The sequence below is a fragment of the Coturnix japonica genome, chromosome 19 (assembly GCF_054131305.1).
Source record: "Coturnix japonica strain WE chromosome 19, WE-NBRP24, whole genome shotgun sequence".
Lineage (NCBI taxonomy): Eukaryota > Metazoa > Chordata > Aves > Galliformes > Phasianidae > Coturnix > Coturnix japonica.
Genome location: NC_140681.1, coordinates 1076109 through 1097058, shown reverse-complemented (window position 1 = coordinate 1097058; position 20950 = coordinate 1076109). Strand labels below are relative to the sequence as shown.

General features: G+C 49.8%; 2 protein-coding genes across 4 annotated transcripts in view; both read left to right on the top strand.

Moving 5' to 3' along the window:
* The first annotated feature begins 8267 nt into the window (after positions 1-8267).
* Positions 8268-12180, top strand: LOC146757745 (uncharacterized). 2 transcript variants are annotated; one of them, XM_085520016.1, is made up of 5 exons: positions 8268-8433; positions 10190-10315; positions 10870-11031; positions 11264-11353; positions 11626-12180. In XM_085520016.1, the coding sequence occupies exons 1-5, from the start codon at positions 8356-8358 to the stop codon at positions 12058-12060; spliced, it is 891 nt and encodes a 296-aa protein (XP_085376142.1). In that variant the 5' UTR covers positions 8268-8355; the 3' UTR covers positions 12061-12180. The 2 variants fall into 2 exon arrangements, with proteins under 2 accessions (XP_085376142.1, XP_085376143.1); XM_085520017.1 differs by having other exon boundaries at positions 8270-8433; positions 11629-12180.
* A 2529-nt stretch (positions 12181-14709) lies between these two features.
* The window catches only part of LOC107322832 (matrix metalloproteinase-24), a 43574-nt gene continuing 37333 nt past the window's right edge, over positions 14710-20950 (top strand). The window contains exons 1-3 of one of the 2 annotated variants that reach the window (XM_015881336.3): positions 14710-14893; positions 16376-16524; positions 20113-20229. In XM_015881336.3, coding sequence (XP_015736822.2) covers positions 14795-14893; positions 16376-16524; positions 20113-20229 — 365 coding nt within the window. In that variant the 5' untranslated portion in view covers positions 14710-14794. Of the gene's footprint in view, positions 14894-15374; positions 15495-16375; positions 16525-20112; positions 20230-20950 lie in introns of those variants that run through there. The other variant, XM_032448518.2, reaches the window with a different exon arrangement.

Sequence of the window (20950 nt, the reverse complement as noted above, 5' to 3'; positions counted from 1 at the left end):
GTGGTAATGACTGCGAAGATCAATTGTTCCAACCAACAACCCATCCCCACCATGCCCACTGACCATGTCCCTCAGTGCCATGTCTCTGTGATTCATGAACGCCTCCAGGGATGCTGACCCCACCACCACCCTGGGCAGCTGTGCCACAGAGGAGGACTGGTGTCCCTGAAGGCAATGTGCCCAGAGCTGTGTGTGGGCAACACAGAGGAGCCCGGAGTGCTGGACCGGTGGCTGAGTCTGGTGTGGGGAGTGTTGGAGAGGGTGAGGGCACCAGTCAGCCTGTGGTGTGATTAAGGAGGGCTTCCCTGAGGATCAGGGAAGTACAGGCAAGTAGTGCCTGAGTACAGGCAGTGCCTGACCAGGCTGAAACTGGAGCGTGAGAATATAAAGAGGCGAGAAGAGGTAGGCAAAGCCCAGTGCTGGCAGGCACGTGTCAGTGGCATTGCACCGAAGGCACGGGCTTTACTTGATGGATCTGAGGGCGATGGGGAAAGCAGAAGAGGTGTGGGCTGGGCTGGTGGGCCGGGCATTGATGCATAGAAAGGACAACCCAGAGCACTGAGGGGATCCCTTCTCTTCTGCCCTCGCTGAGTGGCTGAAGCAGAGTGCTGGCCCTCATCTGCATAAATCATCACCATGCAGGCTGGGAAGCACTTTCTGAGACAAGACCGAGCCTAAACCTGCTCACCCTTTGAAGGAAAAGCTTTGTCAAGCAATTACTGTGTTGCAGAAATTTCTCCACAGACCAAGGACAGACATGGACAGATCTTGTCTGGGTTCAGCCACTTCTGTGGATGTGGTTGTGGAAGAGAAAGGCAGCGCTCTGCAGCCTCACAAACCAGGTGGCGTCTGTGGGAATACAAGAAAAGCTGTTCAGAGCAGCAGCTGTGGAGCAAGATAAACAGCATGGGAACCAAGGACACCTCTGCAGGGAGAAGAAGAGTCTCACAGCTCTGATTGGATATGTGCCTGCATGGACAGTTGAAAAGTGTTTTGTAGAATGCTTTGTTGACATGTAAGGTGTTTGGGAAAGTTGTAAGGGCGGATGGGAAAGTTAGAAAATAACAACTTGTGAAGGTATATAAGGGATGTGAGAACTTGTAATAAACGATTTGGATCGTTCACATCTGAGTCCGTGCCGAGTCGCTGCAAATGGCGCCCACAACGTGGAGCAAATCAACCCGCGGCTGAGCGAGCCCGGTCCGGCAGCGCCGCCCGACTGAACTTCGGAGAGACTGTTTCGCGCGCACCCGCACCGTTCTGCAGGACAGAAGGTGAGCAGTAGGAGCTATGGGGAGCAGTAGGAGCTATGGGGAGCTCACTAACGAGGGAGCAACGAGTACATCTCGAAGTATTGCGTTCAGTGTTACTGTATCAGGATAAGACTGTGTCTACTTCAGCATTAGCTACTCTTCTTAAATGGATAAGCAAAAATGTCCCTGAATTTCCAAAAACTGAGTTCTCTTTCGATACAGAACTTTGGGACAAAATCGGCTCCAAACTCTACAAGGCTTCTCTCGCTAAAGACAGAAAGGCTGCTAAGCTGTTGCCCGTTTGGAGCCGGATAATGGAAGGGATTAAGCAATCACGACGGGAAAGAATTTATTCCGACCATTCCCTGCCGCCCTCCGTCCCAACCCCGCCGCTGCCTCTCGCTGCGGGAAGCGGCCCGTGCCCGGATCCGACCGGCGGCTCCGACCCCTCCCCGATTCGGGGAGACGAGGGGCCGCGGCCGCCCCCCTTCGCGCTCCCGCCGTTCGCTCCTCCCCCGACGTTCGCCGCGTTGCCGCCCTCTACGGCGCCCTCGCCCTTCGCTCCGCCTACGACGCTCGTCGCGCCGCTTCCGCCCCCCGCTCCGCCAATGTCGTGCGCTGCTGCGTCTGTGCCGCCCGCGTGTAACGTGGTTAAAGACACGGACGGATCGAAACCAGGGGATCGTTGTGACCCCGGTCCAGTAGATCCGGAATGCGAATCGGGCGCATTTCCTCCTGATGATAATTTGAAGGGAGCAGGAACGACAAATTTCCCTACAGCGTACTGTGATGTCTTAGAGCAGTGCAGAAAAGAAGCAATATTAAGGGGTGATGCTGACACATTGCAAGCCTTTCCTGTGTTGTATCAGCCGAATCACGCCCCCCGTTGGGAACCCCTGACTTATGAGGCAGTGAAAGAGCTCAGGGAGTCAGTGAGAACATACGGAGTTCAGTCAGCCTTTACATACAATCTTTTGGTTGCAATTGGTGAGTTATGTTATGACCCCTCATGACTGGAAAAGTGTGTTACGAATGATCCTCTCTCCCATGCAATACACCGTGTTCATGACTGAATACCGGGATCAGGCTGCTGTCCAGGCCTTGAATAATTCGAACAACCTAAATCATATTGGCCTAGAGGAACTCATGGGGGAGGGGGTCCGGGCAACACCTCAGGCACAGGCACAGCTGGACAGGCAATGCCTGGAACAAGTTAAGACTTTGGTGTTGTGTGCTGTCCGTCGGGTTCCTGATATTAATTCACCCGATGCTTCATTTACTTCAATTAGGCAAGAGGCTACTGAGCCTTACATTAAATTTCTTGAACATTTGCAAAATTCATTAGAGAGACAAGTAGAAAATGAAGCTGCCCGAAATGTCTTGCTTAAGCAATTAGCAGTAGAAAACGCAAATGCAGACCCATCAATTACTGACTTGATTAAAGCCTGTCAAGATGTAGGCACAGAAAGTCATAAAATGGCCCTGCTAGCAGATTCATTGGCAACCCAACTTGATGCAGGGACAGCTCAAAAAGTGAAGTGTTACAATTGTGGGGAACCAGGTCATGTCCAACGGGACTGTAAAAAGCCCAAGCGAGCAAATAAAAATGCTTCTGCTGTTCCAACTCGACCCTGTCCACGGTGCAGGAAGGGGCTACACTGGGCTAGAGGCTGCCGACCCAAACTTCCTGTTGCTGCACAGCCCTGCGATCTGCCGGGAAACGGCAAGAGGAGCGCGAGACCGCGCGCTATGACAGCAAATACGGTCCCGACTCAGCCAGACGCTGCCTGGCCAGCTCACTCAGACCAGCCACCATTGGCAGCTCAGGAGTGGATTTGTCCACTGCCCAGTCAGTGACGCTGACTGATAGCACCGTGACTCTCATTCCAACAGGGGTAATGGGTCCCCTTGGGGCCGGGCGTAGCGCCCTCTTGTTAGGACGTTCTTCTGTTACAAGGATGGGACTTTTTGTTTTACCTGGAGTTATAGATGCTGACCATACCGGGGAAATTAAGATAATGGCATGGACACCCTCACCCCCCTGTTTTATTCCAAAAGGCCAAAAAATAGCACAATTAGTCCCTTTTCATTCTATGACCAAACCTGGTATTAGAGATCGAACCGGTGGATTTGGGAGCACAGATAAACCTGTTGTGCTATGGACCACACAACTGTCAAAAGACAAACCATTATTACCATGCTTAGTAAATGGCAGACAGTTATTAGGACTAGTGGATACTGGAGCTGATGTTACCATCATTAAGTCCAGTGACTGGCCCTCTGAGTGGCCACTAAGAGATCCTAATTCTGCTATTGTGGGGGTTGGGGGCCTACAGCAGCCAAAACAAAGTGCCCAAATTTTATCTTTTGAAGGGCCTGATGGTTGCATTGCTCACGCTGCTCCTTACATTTTGCCAATTCCCTGTACTTTGTGGGGTCGTGATCTCTTAAGTCAGTGGGGTATGATTTTGCAGACAAATTTTCAGTGAGGGCCATTGATCGGCAGCAACCTATACCCTTAGCTTGGAAAACAGAACAACCTATTTGGGTAGATCAGTGGCCCTTAAAAAGAGAAAAGTTGCTGCACTTACATGAGTTAGTTCAAGAACAGCTAGCTGCTGGTCATATAGTGCCTACTACCAGCCCTTGGAATACTCCGGTTTTTGTTATCCTCAAGAAGAGTGGAATATGGAGACTTTTACAGGACTTGCGTGCTGTCAATGCAGCAATTGAGCCTATGGGAGCGTTGCAGCCTGGCCTTCCTTCACCCTCAATGTTACCTTTGGATTGGCCTATAGCAGTCATTGATTTGAAAGACTGTTTTTTTACCATTCAGCTTTATCCGAAAGATGCACCACGATTTGCTTTCTCAGTGCCCTCCATCAACCTACAAAGCCCTGCTCAGCGGTATCATTGGACAGTGTTACCACAAAGAATGCTTAATAGTCCAACGATATGTCAATTGACTGTAGCAAATGCATTACAACCAGTACGAAAGGCTAGACCTCATGTCCTTATTTATCATTACATGGATGATATTTTAATAGCAGCAGAACAAGAAGAGGGTCTAAAGGACGCTTTACTGCTCGTCTGGGAGGCAGTCCAGTCTATTGGCTTACAAATAGCAGAAGAAAAAGTGCAACTTAGTTCTCCATGGAAATATTTAGGATGGAAAATTGCATATCACACTATCCAGCCACAAATCCTCAAAATAGTACCTCACGTATGGACGTTAAACGATCTGCAAAAGTTATTAGGAACCATCAATTGGTTGCGGCCACTTTTGGGAATTACTACTCAAGAGCTGCATCCTTTATTCAAACTACTGAAAGGAGACCCAGATCTAACTTCTAAAAGACAATTAACACCAGAAACACAACAATGCTTAGACTCTGTAATAACATCAGTGCAAAATCAATATAGCCATCGTGTTTGTTTATCACTTCCAGTACATCTCATAATAATATCCAACTTCTATCAGCCATATAGCTGTTATGTCAATGGGATACCTCAAGAAAGGATCCTCTCGTTATCCTCGAATGGGTATTTTTACCTCATACATTTTCAAAAACTATTACATCACGAGTGGAAATGTTTGCTATGCTAATACAGCGAGGTCGACATCATCTACAAATTCTACCAGCTCTTGACCCTGATTGCATATACGTACCTGCTACTAAAAAAGATTTAGATTGGATGCTTGCGCAGTCACTTCGTTTTCAGACTGCTATGGCAGACTATACCGGACAACTGTCCACTCATCCTCCCAAACATCAGTTACTACATAATTTGGCTGATATCCCCATTGCTACTAATACTTTACTTTCACATGTTCCAATACCTAATGCTGTTACTGTATTTACAGATGGCTCTGGCAAGACACACCAAGCAGTGGTTCTCTGGCGTGCGACTGCTACACAATGGCAGTCAGACGTACATGTTGTTGATGGATCACCTCAAGTTGTAGAACTTGCTGCAGTAGCTCGAGCTTTCCAAATTTTTTCAGATCAAAAGCTTAATATAATAACTGACTCTTTGTATGTTACAGGTATCATTCAGCGGATTGAAGGATCCTTTCTTAAGGAAGTTAATAATCCGGTTTTGTTTGTACAGCTCAAGCGAGTCTTGCATTATGTTTCTCACCGTACTCTTCCTTATTTTATTATGCACATTCGATCGCATACTACATTGCCTGGTCCTTTAACTGAGGGCAACCGTAAGGCTGATCAAGCCACAGTCGCTTTTGCTACTCCTCAATTATTTGAGCAAGCACGACTCTCCCATCAATTTTTCCATCAGAACAGGAGAGCCTTACAAAAACAACTCCAACTGACAGTGGATCAAGCCCGTAACATTATTCTAACATGCCCAGACTGCCAGGCAATTGCCCCTTTGCCTCAAACTGAGACAAATCCGCGTGGAACAGCCCCTCTTCAACTCTGGCAGACAGATGTCACTCATGTTCCTGAATTTGGCCGTCTAAAATACGTACACGTAACGATAGATACTCATTCTTCTTACATATTTGCCACAGCACATACAGGTGAACGCAGTCGCGACGCCCGTAAACACTGGTTATCTGCTTATGCTGCTATGGGAATCCCTCATACGATAAAAACAGATAATGGGCCCGCTTATACCTCTAAGGCCACTCGAACTTTCCTGCAAGAATGGGGGGTTAGACATATTACAGGCATCCCTCATTCTCCCACTGGACAAGCTATCATTGAGCGTACTCATCAAACACTGAAATCTGTTCTTAATAAACAAAAAAGGGGGAATACGGGAGACACACCACAAGAAAGATTATGTAAGGCTTTGTTTGTGCTGAATTTTTTAAATCGTGATCATACAAATACAACTCGTGTGGATCGTCATTTTGGGGCCTCCCCAGTGCTCAAGGAACGGCCAATGGTTAACATTCGAAATATGGCCACAGGGCACTGGGAAGGTCCCTTACCATTGATAACGTGGGGTTGTGGATATGCTTGTGTTTCTACAAGGACTGGCCCTACATGGGTTCCGGCAAGATATGTTGGGCCTCATCTCAAGGCAGAAAATAACACCCAGCCTTAATAATGATTGTGATTATATGCCTTTTACTTCATTGATATTGCTTTGTAATTTGTTGTATTGCAAACAATAATTTTAGTAATGGTAAGACATAGTAGGTAACTCTTCCACATTACTGGTATAAATTTAAGAATTAGAATTATTAAGCATTATTTAGATTATTGTGTGTCTTTCCTATTTTGGCAGTAGATAGACTATAAGTTCAATAGGATTTGATGTTACCAATGCTGGAAATTATAGGAATAGCTCTTTTAGTGTACTAGTAATGTTCAGTTATGATTTTATTAGCCTATCAACTAGCCTCTTCTTAGTTTGTAAAAATAAGACCCTGGAAAAGAATCCTGGACAAACGGATGATTCTTAAACATAACAATTATTAACTCTTTTTCATCTCACTAATGGGGATTTTCAAAATATGACCATGCATCAATTGAAACGAAGGTGCTTGCTAAAAAAGCTAACCTCGGCAATTTATTCTGTTTTGCAAGCAGGTGTTCCACTTGGGCTCTGTACCACGCACTGGCCATGCGGATGCAGTGTACAAATGGAAAATACCATTCAGACCCTGAGTAGGAAAAGAGCAAGAGAGAATCCGTGGTGGATGAGAAAGGGAAAGTGCACCTTGAAGCAGGGGACGCCCTGCTGGCACTGCCTATCGCATCCACCGCCAACATGATCCTTCTCTCTCCTTTTCTGCAGTTTTCTGCCTCTCCAGGGACAATAAGTAATAATGTGCTAGCTTAGGGAGTATTTGCTTCATGCTAACGGGATGGTTTAAAATGGATAACATGAAATTGAAGTCTTTTCTAACCCATTTCAGATTTACACAGAATTGGATTCTCAGGGATTCTTTTCCAGGTTGTAGGAACTTAGGTCGCAGGCAAAATGCGTCTGATATTTTAGTGGATTTAACCATATATTTTGTCATTTGCCTTATCTCCTTTTTCATTTTCAGAATATTGTCAATCGAGGCCTTGATTGAGTTATAATGATTATGTTATTAATATAATTAGTGTTATTATTTTATAGTATGGTAGTAGCTTGTCAATAAACAAAAAAGGGGGAATTGTGGGAATACAAGAAAAGCTGTTCAGAGCAGCAGCTGTGGAGCAAGATAAACAGCATGAGAACCAAGGACACCTCTGCAGGGAGAAGAAGAGTCTCACAGCTCTGATTGGATATGTGCCTGCATGGACAGTTGAAAAGTGTTTTGTAGAATGCTTTGTTGACATGTAAGGTGTTTGGGAAAGTTGTAAGGGCGGATGGGAAAGTTAGAAAATAACAACTTGTGAAGGTATATAAGGGATGTGAGAACTTGTAATAAACGATTTGGATCGTTCACATCTGAGTCCGTGCCGAGTCGCTGCAACCGTCCTCCAGGCAATACTGTCCAGTCTGGCCAACGCAGAAGGCTGAAAGTGGCTTTGGATCAGCATGGCCATCAGTGAGCTTGAAGGGCACAGAATGTGCAATGAAGCTGCTCAGAATGGGGCAGGGAAAGCTCCAAGCTCTCTGGAAGCAGCTCTACTGATACCACCTCAACAAGAAAGCTATGCTTCCCTGGAGACCATGAATTAGAGCTATGTTGGAGCTGCTCGGGCAAACCCAGAGTCTTCGAGAGGTGAAGACCCTGGTGCTTAGATATCATGCCCCTCCTACTGCACTGCCCCTGCCCTCTCAGCTACTCATTAGGACCCTCCAGCTGTATCAGAAGAGGTTTATACTGGACATAAGAATAAACTTTTTCTCTCAGGCACTGGAATGTCTGCCCAGGGAGGTGGTGGAGTCACTGTCCCTAGCAGTGTTCAAGAGGTGTCTGGATAGGGAGCTAGGAGAGGTGGGTTAGTGTTTTCCTGTAGCTATGGGGTATGGGAGATTGGTAATCACAGCCTGAACCTCTGATTAATCAGCTGAGGCAAGTGTTGGGTCAGCTGTGGGAGCACAGGTGAGAGTAATGGAGCTGTGCTCCTGGAAGGGGTGGAGCTTGACTCCACCTTCTCTAGACCTCATTTAAAGGCTGACCACCACTATGGCAGCATCTCTTGGAGATTGGTCCTTGGTGGTGATTGCCTTGGTGTTTCCCAGCAGACTGAGGGCTTCCATACAGGTGAGTTTTTCCTGTAAATAACCTTTTTGATATGTACTACCATCTTTTCATTATTGTCACTGTACGTATAGTAAAGGGAGAATGGTTGGACTGGATGATCTTGTAGGTCCTTTCCAACCTTGTGATTCTATGATGATTCTAAGGGCCAGTAATGGCACAGTAGGTTTGAATATTGAAGCGACCAACACAGGCCTCCTTGGGATGGGTTTCCAGAGCACTTGCTGCAGCCACCTGTCACTGGTGGAGGACACAAGGCGGTTGTGCTGCTTTCCCTGGGAACATGCTTAGCCCCAACACCCTGTTGGCAGTTCCCACTCCTGCTGTTGTCTGGATGCCTTGCACTGCCTGAGTGTTGAGGAGGCAGCTCAATCCTGGATGGGATGAAATCTGTGGCCCCTCTTTTATGGCAGGGGATGGTGTGGCATGGGGTGGCTCCCCTGCCACTGGGACCCCACAGTTTTGTGGAAGGCTGCCTGTGTAGGTACCTCAACAGTTCTTGGGCTTTTGAAGAAACATGGGCAGGAGAAAGGTTGCTACACTATCTAATGAAGTTTGGTCTTCTGTGTAGACTCTGACCATCTGCTCATTTCTGCGCACTGGGCACAAAGATTGAACTAACACTGTGGCTCTTCTCAGGAGTGCTGGTGGAGCAGGCATGCTGGAGGGATAGGGGAGGAGAAGGGCAGAGTCAGGGAGTGGCAGAGAGAAGCCCTTGTCTGCTGATGCAAAACCTCCTGCCTTGCGTGATGAAGCATGAGGGAGACTGAGGGAGAAATGCTGCAGGACGGAGGGCCATTGATGTGGGAAGTTCAGGAAGTGCTCAGGGATGTGACTTAGCTGTGGACTGCAATGAGTTTAGGTGGTATGTTTACGTTGAGGTTGGACTTGATCTTGAAGGTCTTTCCCAACCTGAGCAATGCTGTGATTCTAAGCACAGCAGCTGCTGGTAGGCTGCACGGATCTTTTGAAGAAGGCGGCTTTGGGAGTTGTTAAAATAGGAGTGACCTGCATGAAATGTTCTTACACAGCTACTGAGAATGACGCGTTTGTGAGCACTGAAACAAACAAGCAAAGCTTTTCTGTGTGGACATTCCATGTTTTGTGCTGATATACGAGGATGTCTGTATTGTTCAGAGAATGACAAAAGCGTTGCAGTGGGAAGAAGGCTGTGGAAGTGACCCAGGCCAGGCCTCAGGCTCAAAGCAGGGCCAGCTGGAGCAGCTTACCACGAGTGCACCCAGAAGGGCCTCCATGCAGCTGCAGGCTTGCCATGTGTCATTGCACGTCATTGTGATGCAGCAGTGGGTGAGCGTGACATAAAGCTGCAGGCTGGAACTCCGGCTGGGGTGGCCTCAGTTCGCTGCTGCTGGAGCGAGAGGTGGTAGCGGAAGGTTGCAGCTCTCAGAGAGTTCCTACCAGGAGCCATGGAGTGCTGTGGCAGTGCTGGATTCCGAAATGCAGATGAATTTCTGAGCATAGTGGGGAAGAGCGGAAAGGTGAGCGCTGCTACATCAAGAGAGGGCTGAGTGCAGCAGCCTGGGGTATGCAGGGCTGCTCTGGGGCTGTAGATGCTCTCCAGAGGCTGAGGGACACTTCTCCTCATGCTGGTGCTGGAGAAGGCTTGCAGGGAATCGCACCTCTCTGCACATCCCAGCATCGGGTACAGAAGTGGGGAGGGAGCTGCCAAAGGGAGCGGAGGTGGGCTGGAGAGGGGAATGGAGTGTCTGAGTGTCCAAGCGTGTCTTTGTCTTTCTAGCTCCGACCCGGAGGACAGGAAGTTGGAGCAGGAGGTAGCCGGCTGCTGGACCTTCCACTCGGGGTTAAAATCCCTGTGCAGCCCGGCACCAAGCTCCTCTTTGCCAGGAGAAAGCTGGGGGAAAAGGTGAGAGGAGGAGGGAAGCGTCAAAAAGGGCTCTTGTTTCCTGGGGTTGCCGCCATGCCAAGGAGGCCTTGTGGCCACTGGCTCTACTGTGGGACCTATGGCCCTTTGCCCCAACTGCATACGGGAATGAGGGGATGCTTCTGGCTCCACAGCAGGGAGACAACCAAGGGCTGGTCAATAGCAGTGCCCACCAGTCAGGAGAGGGTCTGAAAACTGGGATTTTCACACCAGATGAGCTTATCAGCAGCAGTTCCCTCACCTTATCTGGCACCAGGCAAGCAGGCAGCTGCTGGCCATGTGTTGGGATGCCGGGGCCAGGCACTCATCTGGCACAGCCAGAAATGTGGAGACCGGGTCGTTCCTGGAGGAGGGTGCAACCCTCTGCTCTCCCTCTTGGAGGACTTAGGAAAACCCAGACATGACTGTTTGGGAAAGAGGCAAGAGGCCAGCCTGTGGGTGTGAGCAGCTTGGAAGTGTCTCTGTCTCTGTCAGCAAAGAGAGCTCTTTGCTGCTCTCTCCTTCCCCATTCACACTCTACAACACATCTCTTCCAGCTCCACCAGCCTTCTCCTCAGTTTGACCTGGGAGATCCATACAGTCGCAATCTGCGCACAGAGTACAACAGCCTGCATGACCCACATCTGCGGGGCTACTACGACCACAAAGCCAACCTGCGGAACCTGAAGAACAGGGGCTTGGTCACCAAGGATGGCAGAGTAGGTTTGGCTGTTGGGCTGACCAACACGGGTCTCCTCAGGAGGGCTTTCCAGGGGTTTTTCATGCAGCCAGGAGTCTTCTCAGCCGTGGGAAGGAGGGAGGAGGCAGCAGGACCCCAGCTTGGGTCAGGAAGGGTGCAGAGGAGCAGCTCCCCTGCTGCTGGGGGCCTGCACATTGGTGGGCAGCTACCTCGGCAGTTTTTGGGTACCATCTACCCTTGTCTCTCTGTAGGTCGTCTGCACTCTGAAAGAGTTCAATGAGTACAGGCAGTACCTGACCAGGCTGAAGATGGAGCATGAGAATATAAAGAGGCGAGAAGAGGTAGGCAAAGTCCAGTGCTGGCAGGCACGTGTAGAGTGGCATGGCACTGAGGGCATGGGCTTTACTTGATGGATCTGAGGGAGATGGGGAAAGCAGAAGAGGTGTGGGCTGGGCATTGATGCATGGAAAGGACAACCCAGCTTGGGGATGAGTTACCACAGCATACTGGTGTGGGGTGACCTGGAAAGTGGCTTGCACTTTCCACTGCAGCCTCATAAACCAGTACTCATCAGTCTGGTCAGCATAGAAGGCTGAAAGTGGCTTTGCTTCAGCAGGAGCTTCAGGGATGTTCAAAGAACACAGGACGTGCAATGAAGGTGCCTGTCAAGTTGCCTAAACTTGAGACAGGCAGCAGAGGTGCCAAGCTCCCTCAAAGCGTCTGTGCTGATGCTGCCTCAACAGGAAAGCTACGCTTCCCTGGAGGTCATGAGTTTAGAGCTATGTCTCAGCACAGGGAAGATCAGCGTCTTCAAGAGGTGGATGGGACTCAGGAGAAAGAAGCGTTGGAGGAGGTGAAGGCGCTGGATCCATCTGCTGATGCCTTGAGAGCCTCCATCAGAATCAGACAAAGATTGCTCGGAAGTACAGAGAGAGCAGAGCCGTCAGAGATGTCCCCTTCCAGCCCTGAGCTGGATGCTGCACAGCAGGCAAGGGAACTTGTAGCAAACGTGCTGCAGAATGCTATGAATTCCTTGAAATCTAGCTAGAATACACTAGATACAATCATGACATAAGAAGACTGGGTAATTAGCATACTGTGCAACATACAATTGGTTGCCTTGTCCCAACTACATAGTCTAATAAAATCCTGACAACATCACAACTTCTATCCTCGCCACTGCCTAGTTCTTGTTTTTCTGCTTCTCTTGTTCATTAAGCTTTCTTATAAGGCTGTAATATCCTTGAGGTTATCATGTCCTTCCTGTTCTCTCAGCCAACTCCCAACACATCCTAGCAGGCTTCCCTTGACAAAGCCTCCTGAGAAGCTGCTGGAAGTGTCTGCAACGTGTTGCAATCCTCTGTAGCTTCTCACTCCAAGCAGGAGTTTGGTGCTGAATATTCAATATTCAAGCTTCCCACCAACCATCTTTCTCAGAGGCAGCTGCAGCCATCACAGGTGCCTCTGTCATGGCAGAGCAGGAAGGAAGGATGATGCTTATAAGAACAGAGCCCAGCAACAAGCCAGAGAGAAAAGTTGCCCATGATCCAACTGATACCAAGCGCTGCTGAGGTGTCTCATCTGAGTCACAGCGCTGTAAAGAAGTGCACTGAAAACACCCTCTCCAGTGTGGAGGAGGAGGAGGAATTGTTTCTTGAGTGCGCCAAATCCATAGTCACTGAAATAGTTTAAGAATGAAGAATATTGTAGAGAATGAGCTGCAATCAAAGGCCTTAAGTGCAGTGTTAGATGCCAACATCACGGCATCTGCGATGGTGAGTTCCATATCAGAGCAGAGCTATAAGGCTCAGGCAGCACGTGGGCTACAAGTGAGCTCCGGGAGGCCTGCTGTCAGGGAGCCCTGCCCAAAGGTGACAAGGAGAGCTCTCTAAGGATCTCCAAAGCTCACCTGATCTTCTGCCACTCATCCGGTGTGGCTCTGGTCGAGGTGTTCCCGGCATGCCTGAAGGCCTTCAGAAGACCCTGGATGCACCTCTGCACCTGTTGGAATACAAGACTATTCAGAGCTGAAGCTGTGGGGCAGCAAGATAGAGGGCATGAGAAAGCAATGCTGAGAACCAGGGAGACCTCCAGAAGAGATAAAACAAAAGCCAAGTGAGCTGTGTAATCTCTGTGTGATAATGATGTCCTTGGAGATCATGAATTCAGAGCTATGTTTGAGCTACATGGGCAAACAGAGTATTCAAGAGGTGAAGACTCTGGTGCTTAAATATCACGCCCCTCCTACTGCACTGCCCCTGCCCTCTCAGCTACTCATCAGGACTTGGGGCTCTTTGGCTGCAGAAGGGTTGGGAATTTAGGCTGACCAGCAAAGATCTCAGGAGGACCCTGCAGGCTTCCTGATGCAGCTGCCTGTTGCTGTTGGGAGGCATGGGGAGCCCTCCCTAGGATCAGGTCTAGTCACAGCACCTGTCTGGCAGATCCATCTCCTGCCCTTCTGCGGCTGCCTTGAGCTGCTGGAGCGCAGTGTCTGCTCAGTCCTGGATGGGATGAAATCAGTGGCTGTCCACATGGATGAGCCTGCCAGCAAGAGTTCCTTCCCCATATCTGGCACCAGGCAAGCAGGCAGCTGGGGCCCTGCCTGCAGCTGCTGGCGGTGAGTTGGGACGCTGGGGCCAGGCACCCATCAGGCACAGAAATGTGGAGACCAGGTCGTTCCTGGAAGGAGGGTGCAACCCTCTGCTCTCCCTCTTGGAGGACTTAGAAAAACCCAGACGTGTCTGTTTGGGAAATGCACACTTAGGCCAGACTGAACCAGCCCTGCTGCCCTCTGCCTCAAACATGCTGTGAGGAGCTGTACACTGCTGCACCTCCCCTGTCCGGGGCTTCTGCACAACTTGATCTTCTCAGGGTCCCCCTGGAGCTGTCTCTTCTCCAAGCTGCACAGCCCCATCTCTCTTTCAGCCTGTCTTGGAGGCATTCTTTCCCTTGGGCCATTTTTGTGATGCTCTGCACACACTTCAATAGGTCCATGTCTCTCATGCACTGAGGACTCCACGTCTGGACACAGTGCTCCAGGTGAGCTGTCAGAGCAGAGGGGCAGGATCCCCACCTTCACCCCACTGCTCACACTTCCAGTGCCTCACTACCCTCAAGGTGAAGGATTTTCCACTAGCTCCTTGAATATCTCTATTAGAGAATTGGCTGCGGGGAGCCCTCAAGCAGCTGCAGCTGAGCTGTGCTCTGTGACAGCGACAGGGCCTGAGGAACAGCACAGAGCTGTCAGGGAAGGACCAGCTGGGGGTCAGGGCAAGGCCGTGCCCCAGAGGTGGGTGTGCATGGGGCGGGCTGCCAGGGCGGCACGGCCCCGAGCTGTGCTGGGGCGCTGCTGTGCGGAGCAGCTTTGGGGATGTTCTGCGCTTATGGGCTCCGGGACAACAGAGCAGCCCCGCTGTCCACAAGCGCTGCGGCCGAGCAGAACACGCGAGGAACCCACGGCACCACGCGTGGCCGTCGGGAGTCCGCCCGGCTCCAAGAGCGGGAAAGGAGCGCGTTCTGTGAGGAGGGGCCGGCACGGAGGGACGGAGCCCGGCTACAGCGCGGGAGCCCAGAGCCGCCGGGAGCCGCTCCGCGCACTGTGCCGCGGGTGTCCGGTACCGCACGGACACAACCCGACCGGCAGCACCAGCCGCCGCCGTCCGTCCCCGCCCGGCGCAGGAAGAGGCGTTACCGCGGCCGCCACCTCCCAGTTCCGCCGTCCCCGCGCAGCCGCAGCCCGCGCCGCCGGGCCGGAGCGCTGCCCGGAGCCCCGCCGCGCTGCCATGGCGCCGAGGCGGCGCTGGGGCCTGGCCGGGGCGGGCTCCCTGCTGCCGCTGCTCTGCGCCCTGCTCCGCGCCGCCGCCGACACCAGCACCGGCCGGGTGGGTGCCGGTCGCGTCGCTGAGGGCGGCTGTGCCGGGAGGAACTCTGCGGGCGGGAGCGGGGCGGCGGGCGGGGGGTGGCCGGGGGCGGGCGGGGAGGCGCCCCCCGAAATCTCGGCGCCCCCCGAAATCTCGGCGCCGTTCCGCTTCGGCTGCACCGCCGGGATCGCTCCGGCAGCTGCTCCGGGCCCCGCCGTTCCGCGAGCAGCCCGCCCGCCCTGGGGGCCGCTGCCCGGCGGGGCTCGGAGCGCGGCCTCGCTGCCCGGCGGCTCCTTTGGCCGCGTCGGGCTCTTTTCCTGGGCGCGTTCGTGTTTCGGGGGCGAACCGGATGCCGGAGCTCGCCGTGCCCTGCTTCGTGCTCCCGGAGGAGCGTGCGGTGCTGCGGGCCGTGCCCCGACCCCGCCGGTTGGGCCGGGCTGAGGCGGAGCGGGGCTGGCCCTGCCCGGGGGTGGCGGGCTGCGGTGAGAGGGCGGCCGGTGTCTTCGGGCGTCCTGTGCTGTCGGAGGCAACGCGAGGTGTGGGGCAGCACAAAGAGCGGCCCGTATCCGAGCAGCTCTGCAGCTCGAGCTGTTGGCGATGCCTTTGGTGACCACGCTGCGAGGTCAGTTACTTGGTGAGCTTTGGCACCGCCAGCCCTGGTGCTGTGTTGTGATGCTCTTCCAGTTGTGCAAGCAATGCCTTTCTGTCTCCCTTGCGTTTACTTAAAAAGAAATGGGGCTTGCTGTCCCTCACCTGAGCTCCTCTTGTACACTACATAGGTGAAGGCAGATGTGCCCTCCTGCCCTCCCTGCTCTCGGCAGCCATCAGCGCGCCTGTGTTGTTGGTTGGCATGTCGTCCTGCTGGTGGGCTCTGTGCAGGGCTTGTAGTAATCGTGGCCTAAGCAGGCATTGTCTCAGACAGCTGGGCATTATGAAGGCTTTATAAACCACTTTTTGGAATGTGGAGTGTGCCAGAGCAGTTGGGCGTCCTTCTGCTTGGTTATTAATACTTCAGGTTTCTTTGCTGTGTTCCTGGATGTTGGAGAGATTGTCAGCACGGTTGTGTTAATTTCTGTTGGGTATTGGCCAGAAAAAAACCCACTGTTGTGTGTTTGCTGAATGTTACCTTGAAAGTTTGTGAAAGCAAATCTGCATTCAGGGTTGGTTTCTTGGTTGGTTGGTTTGTTTTTTTCATTTAATGTTGAATTAATGTGACTTTTTCTCGTGATAGTGAAGTAATTCAAAAGAAAGTGTTGGTTTACTTGGCTGGTTTTGAAAACACTGTCCCTGGCCTGCAGAGCTGTATTTGAGAGGGGCAGAGATAAACAAAGCTTCTTCCTATTGTTCTGCTCTGAAAACTGTTGGGAGACGCAGTATTGAGAGAAAAGGCTGCCTACTGTTTACTGTGCTAGTTTGTCACTCTTTCTTTAAAAAAATGCTTCGATCTGTTAAGCTAAAAACTTACTGTGGCAGAAACTTATGATCTGTTTCTTTCTTTTTCAGGGTTGGTTAAAAACTTACGGCTACTTGCTTCCATCTGACAGCCAAATGACTGCCGCACAGTCGGGAAAAGCTGTGCAGTCTGCAGTGGCCACTATGCAACAGTTTTATGGGATCCCAGTAACAGGAGTTTTGGACCAAACAACTCTTGAGTAAGATTGATGTGGGCTCATTTTGTCTTTCATTCTCACAGCCTTATCTTGTTACCTGGGTGGTTGTCCCAGGTGCCAGAAGTCTTCAGGAGGAATAGATTTGTCTGACTGACCCCCATAGAGAAGTCTCAGTGTTTACAAAGAGGTGCCCCTAATGAACACGTGGACAACTCTGGCTTGATCTTATTATCTGCAGTGCTGTTTGGGAGTGTTAGAAGCTCTTGTTAAATATCATTCTTTATGTGGGGATCCCTGTTGCTAGTGCAAAAGTGAAGTATGAGGCTTCTGAAGGCATTGAGCCTCAAGGGTTTCATTTATTGCATCTGCGTCTAGATCTAGGTGAAAAGCTGGCTCCAGAAATGACCAATAACAGAGTATTTCTTAATGAATTGGAGCAGTGGATCTGCATAGATGCTGCCTCTGGAGAGCTCCAGTGCTGAGTTGAAGTGAGTTGTGATAGTCTACATTGAAGCAGAGCTAGAGGAGAGCAAGGCTTTGTATGTGTAGCTGATGTGTAGAGGCTTGAGGGTGGAATGATTGTGAGTTGACGTAGGGTGGTGAAGAAGGGGCCGTGAGCAGCTGCTGCTTTTTGGGTGGTGGGGGAAGGGAGCAAACTGTATGTGGAAGCTTTAGTAAGCAGAAGGATTTTCCTGGAGAAAAAGAAGGTGGCGTCTCTTTTGTACTCAGTGTATGAAGGCAGGTTTTATCACTGCACGGAGACTCAGTTGCTGATGGTGGAAAAAAGCTGCATTCCATTTTCTGAAACAAATCTCCAGAGGCTTAAAACCTGCAACCAAGCACACATGTGCTGTGCAGGATTGTGCCATTGCTGTGTCTAACCAGTAGGTCCGTTTCTTATATGACAGGGATGAGCAGGAGTACCTACTTAGGAGTCAGACTAAAGAAAAGAGAAGTCCTAACTGCTGTGAGCCTGCATTTTGAATGGGAGGGGAGAGTCTCACTGGCCTTTGCTGGGCTCTGTTATTTCCTTGAACTCGGCTATGGAAAATCGTACTGTTCTGGAAGCTGAGCAAAGAGAGCAGAACCAGCAATGCAGACTGTCTCTAAGGGCTCCGAGGCAGTCAGGTGCTTGCTAAGTTGTTATTTCAATCTGTGATATGGATGTGGACATTGGATTTGTGAAGTTTTCTGTCACTTCTGTTGATGTCATATGCTCTGTGCCTTTAAAGGTTTGGTGTGCAATTGGTCAGTGTGCAAAATTATTAGTTTCTATGGCTTCTTTGTTAGGCAGAAAATTTTGTATCTTCTATTTACGGTTATTATAGGCTCCTCATGTTCTTTATCTCCTTCACACACAAACCCTGAGCCTGGGCTTTCCTCCAAGAGTGGTATCCAAGTGTGTGGAAGCTGCTGTACAAGCCCTGCCAGTGGGAGTGGGAAATGGGAAGGAAGAAGGCCGTTACTCTGGTTTACTGGTTCTTGTAGGGAAGGTGGTGTTCAGCAGAGGGACAAGGGGGGATGTCTTGAGAGAACAGGTTGAGGATGTATGATTTCCTGTGAAAAGAGCGTAGGAGAATACTTAGAACAGCCTCCTCCTACTCTGCATTCAACAGCACCTCAGCAAACTTTGTCTGCCTGCTGTAAGTGGGTTGAATAGTAATTTGATTTAACAGCTAAGCAAGCATATAATCCTGGGAGTATTCAGGGAGAGAAGGCACACTAGCACCTAACAGGAGTGCTCACTGTTTTATTGCTCGTAATCACATAGGCTTGAGGAGAACCAAGAAATAGTCTTAGTTGTGTCAGATGTGTGTATGTCTTCTGCATCATCTCAAGCCTGTTGTGTAGGTCCCCCACCTTGAGCTGCAAGACACAGCTGTCTTATTTAATTATTTACATCAGGGAGTTCAAAGGTACCACTGCCATCTGCTCAACAGTAGAAGACCGAGAGTGACAGCTTCCTCTTAAACAGGAGAGGGGACTGGAGGACTTGGAACCTGAGTCGAGGAAAGCAGTTGTGTGTGGTCAAGAGCTGGCCGTCCCTTCTGTAGGAAATTACCCATGGTTCAGTATGCCAAGCAGCTGGAGGAATGCAGTAGTCAATACTTGAACAGTGTGACGTAGGACATCTGGTGGCCAAATGCCCTTGGTATCCTATTTAAAAAAAAGATTTGCCTAGTTACAGCCAGGTGCTGTGGTATAACCTGGTCTGCAGCTCAGCACTACCCAGCTGCTAGATTGCTCTGCCCATGCAGGACTCCCAGAGAGAATTAGAAGGGTAAAGTGTGAGAACTGGTGGGTTGAGATGCTGTGCTAGGTAAAGCAAAAGCTGTGCACTACTTTCCTTTGCTGGTAAAGCAGTTTCTTGGGAAGGCGAACTCCGTTCCTCCTCTCCCCCCAGCTTTTATCACTGAGTGTAAAGCCATGTGGCACAGAATATCCCTTTGGTCTGTTTTGGTCAGCTGTCCAGGTTCTGTATGTCCCAGCTCCTCGCTGACAGGGTAGCACAAGGTGAAATGCCTTTGACTCTGTCCATGCTGTTCTGCAGCAATGGTGTATTGGTGTATTAAGAAAAACAACTAACCTGGCCAGAATCAGGACACCACGTAATTAGACATTTTGTATTTGATGTATTTTGAGCAACGTGTAGCTGAACTTGATGTATTTTGAGCAACGTGTAGCTGAACTATGGAATAAGCTGTAGTATACTTTGGGAGTTTGTTCTGGACTAAATACATTGGGATCCAAAGGAGGAACAAGGCAGCTGTGCGCAATGAAAGTCTGCTGTCAGCTCTGCGAGTGCTGATGCCATAGGAGTTTTGGCTTCAGAAGTTCTTAAAGCCCAGAGCAGTGTGTTGCAGCTGGCCTCTGTCTTCCAGGAGATACTGGAAGAAAATAGAAGGTAATTTTCTGACAGTGTAATTAGGGCCTGAGGAGAGTGATGTTGAGATGACCAGAGTTTTCATGTAACGTATGAAAGAAAAACCTAATTCACACTGCACTTTGTGTAAGGTTGTGCTAAAAACTGTAGTGTATTAGCAGGAGTTTCCTATGTTGTGAGTTACAGCCAAAGAGACAAGTGTTACCCAGAGGAGCTGTGGGAGTTGGGTGGCTTTGGGGTCCTGTTCTGGTGATTACAGACAGCTGTAGTCAGTAGATGAGAGGGGACTGGTGGCACTTGTTTGGTTTTCTCCTGTGAGTTCTGCCTTGGGGTGGCTTTTGCTGGTGGTGGTGTGGTTTTCTTTTGGTTTGACCAAGACAGGAGTACTTCAGCAGAGGTACAGCAGGTGCAGAAGGTGATAAAAGAATTTGATCCTAGTGTATATGCACACGCAGCCTGGGATGCCAGGTCCCTCATGGTCTCATTGATCAGTTGTTGTCAAGAATGAGAGCTACCTGCCCCTGGTATCTCTTTCCCAAAGGAAAAATGAAGCCTTTTTGGTGTGCTGATGTGTGTGGAATGTCAGCAGAGATGGAGTTTATAGCTCTGCACAAGGAGGGGAATACTGGGCCTTTCTTAGTGTGTGTTCATCATCCCCAGGAGGTCTTCTAGTCACCATCGAGTTCTTCTGAATCTCTTTGCCAAACTCTTCATTAGCTTTCTGTTTTGCTCTTTGGCTCCTCTAGGTGGATGAAGAAGCCTCGATGTGGAGTTCCAGATCATCCCCACTTAGGCCATAGCCGGAGGAAAAAGCGGTATGCGCTAACAGGGCAGAAATGGAGACAGAAGCATATAACCTACAGGTATAGTCTGTTCACTCACTCTTTATAATTAGGGGAGAAAAATGTTTTGTGTTTGTTAAGAGTACAAATGGCCTTGGAAATCTAAATGCTGATGAAATGTAATCCTTGGAACTGCAGCTAAGGTTGGGGTCAGCAGGATTCTAACCCTCAAATCGTATGTTTCTCAAATAAACAGACCCCTTAAACAGAAGGGATGTTACTGTCTAAAGGAGTAATGCTTTCTCCTTTCACTGATGTGCAACATTCTACTGCATGTTTGTTTTTGCAGAGTGCTTAATTTTGGTTATGTAGTGAAACCTTTGCTTTTGTCCAGACTTAGACCAGCTAAGACAAGATGCTGAAGTAATCAGCAAGTGTCAAATGAGTGTTACATGGTGATGTTAGTTGTTTTGCTTCTTTGCTTTTTAATGATGCTGAATGACGTTCACAATGGTTTGTCACTATTAAAAGAAAATGTAAAGCCCTTGCAGATGAGAGTTCCAGAAGTATGGCCTTCTAATTTTGGGGGGAGTAATGCTTAGGAATGAGGCACTAAGGAGAAGATATGAATTAGCCAAGTTTAAATGGAAAGAAAGAGATCTGTATTGAAGAGGTAGAAATCTGAATGAGCGGCATAGGGAATTTGCCTGAGCCTATATATAGCAAGAGAGATGACAGTGTAAAGGGAAGGAGAATTAGAGTCTGTGGAGTTTCAGTAGTTCTGAGAGAGGAGGCAAAGGAG

Coding starts and splice junctions, on each gene's coding strand:
- LOC146757745 (XM_085520016.1), top strand. CDS start 8,356: ATGGCAGCATCTCTTGGAGATTGGTCCTTGGTGGTGATTGCCTTGGTG. Junction 11,032..11,263: donor TGGTCACCAAGGATGGCAGA/GTAGGTTTGGCT, acceptor GTCTCTCTGTAG/GTCGTCTGCACTCTGAAAGA. Junction 11,354..11,625: donor ATATAAAGAGGCGAGAAGAG/GTAGGCAAAGTC, acceptor GCTTTGCTTCAG/CAGGAGCTTCAGGGATGTTC.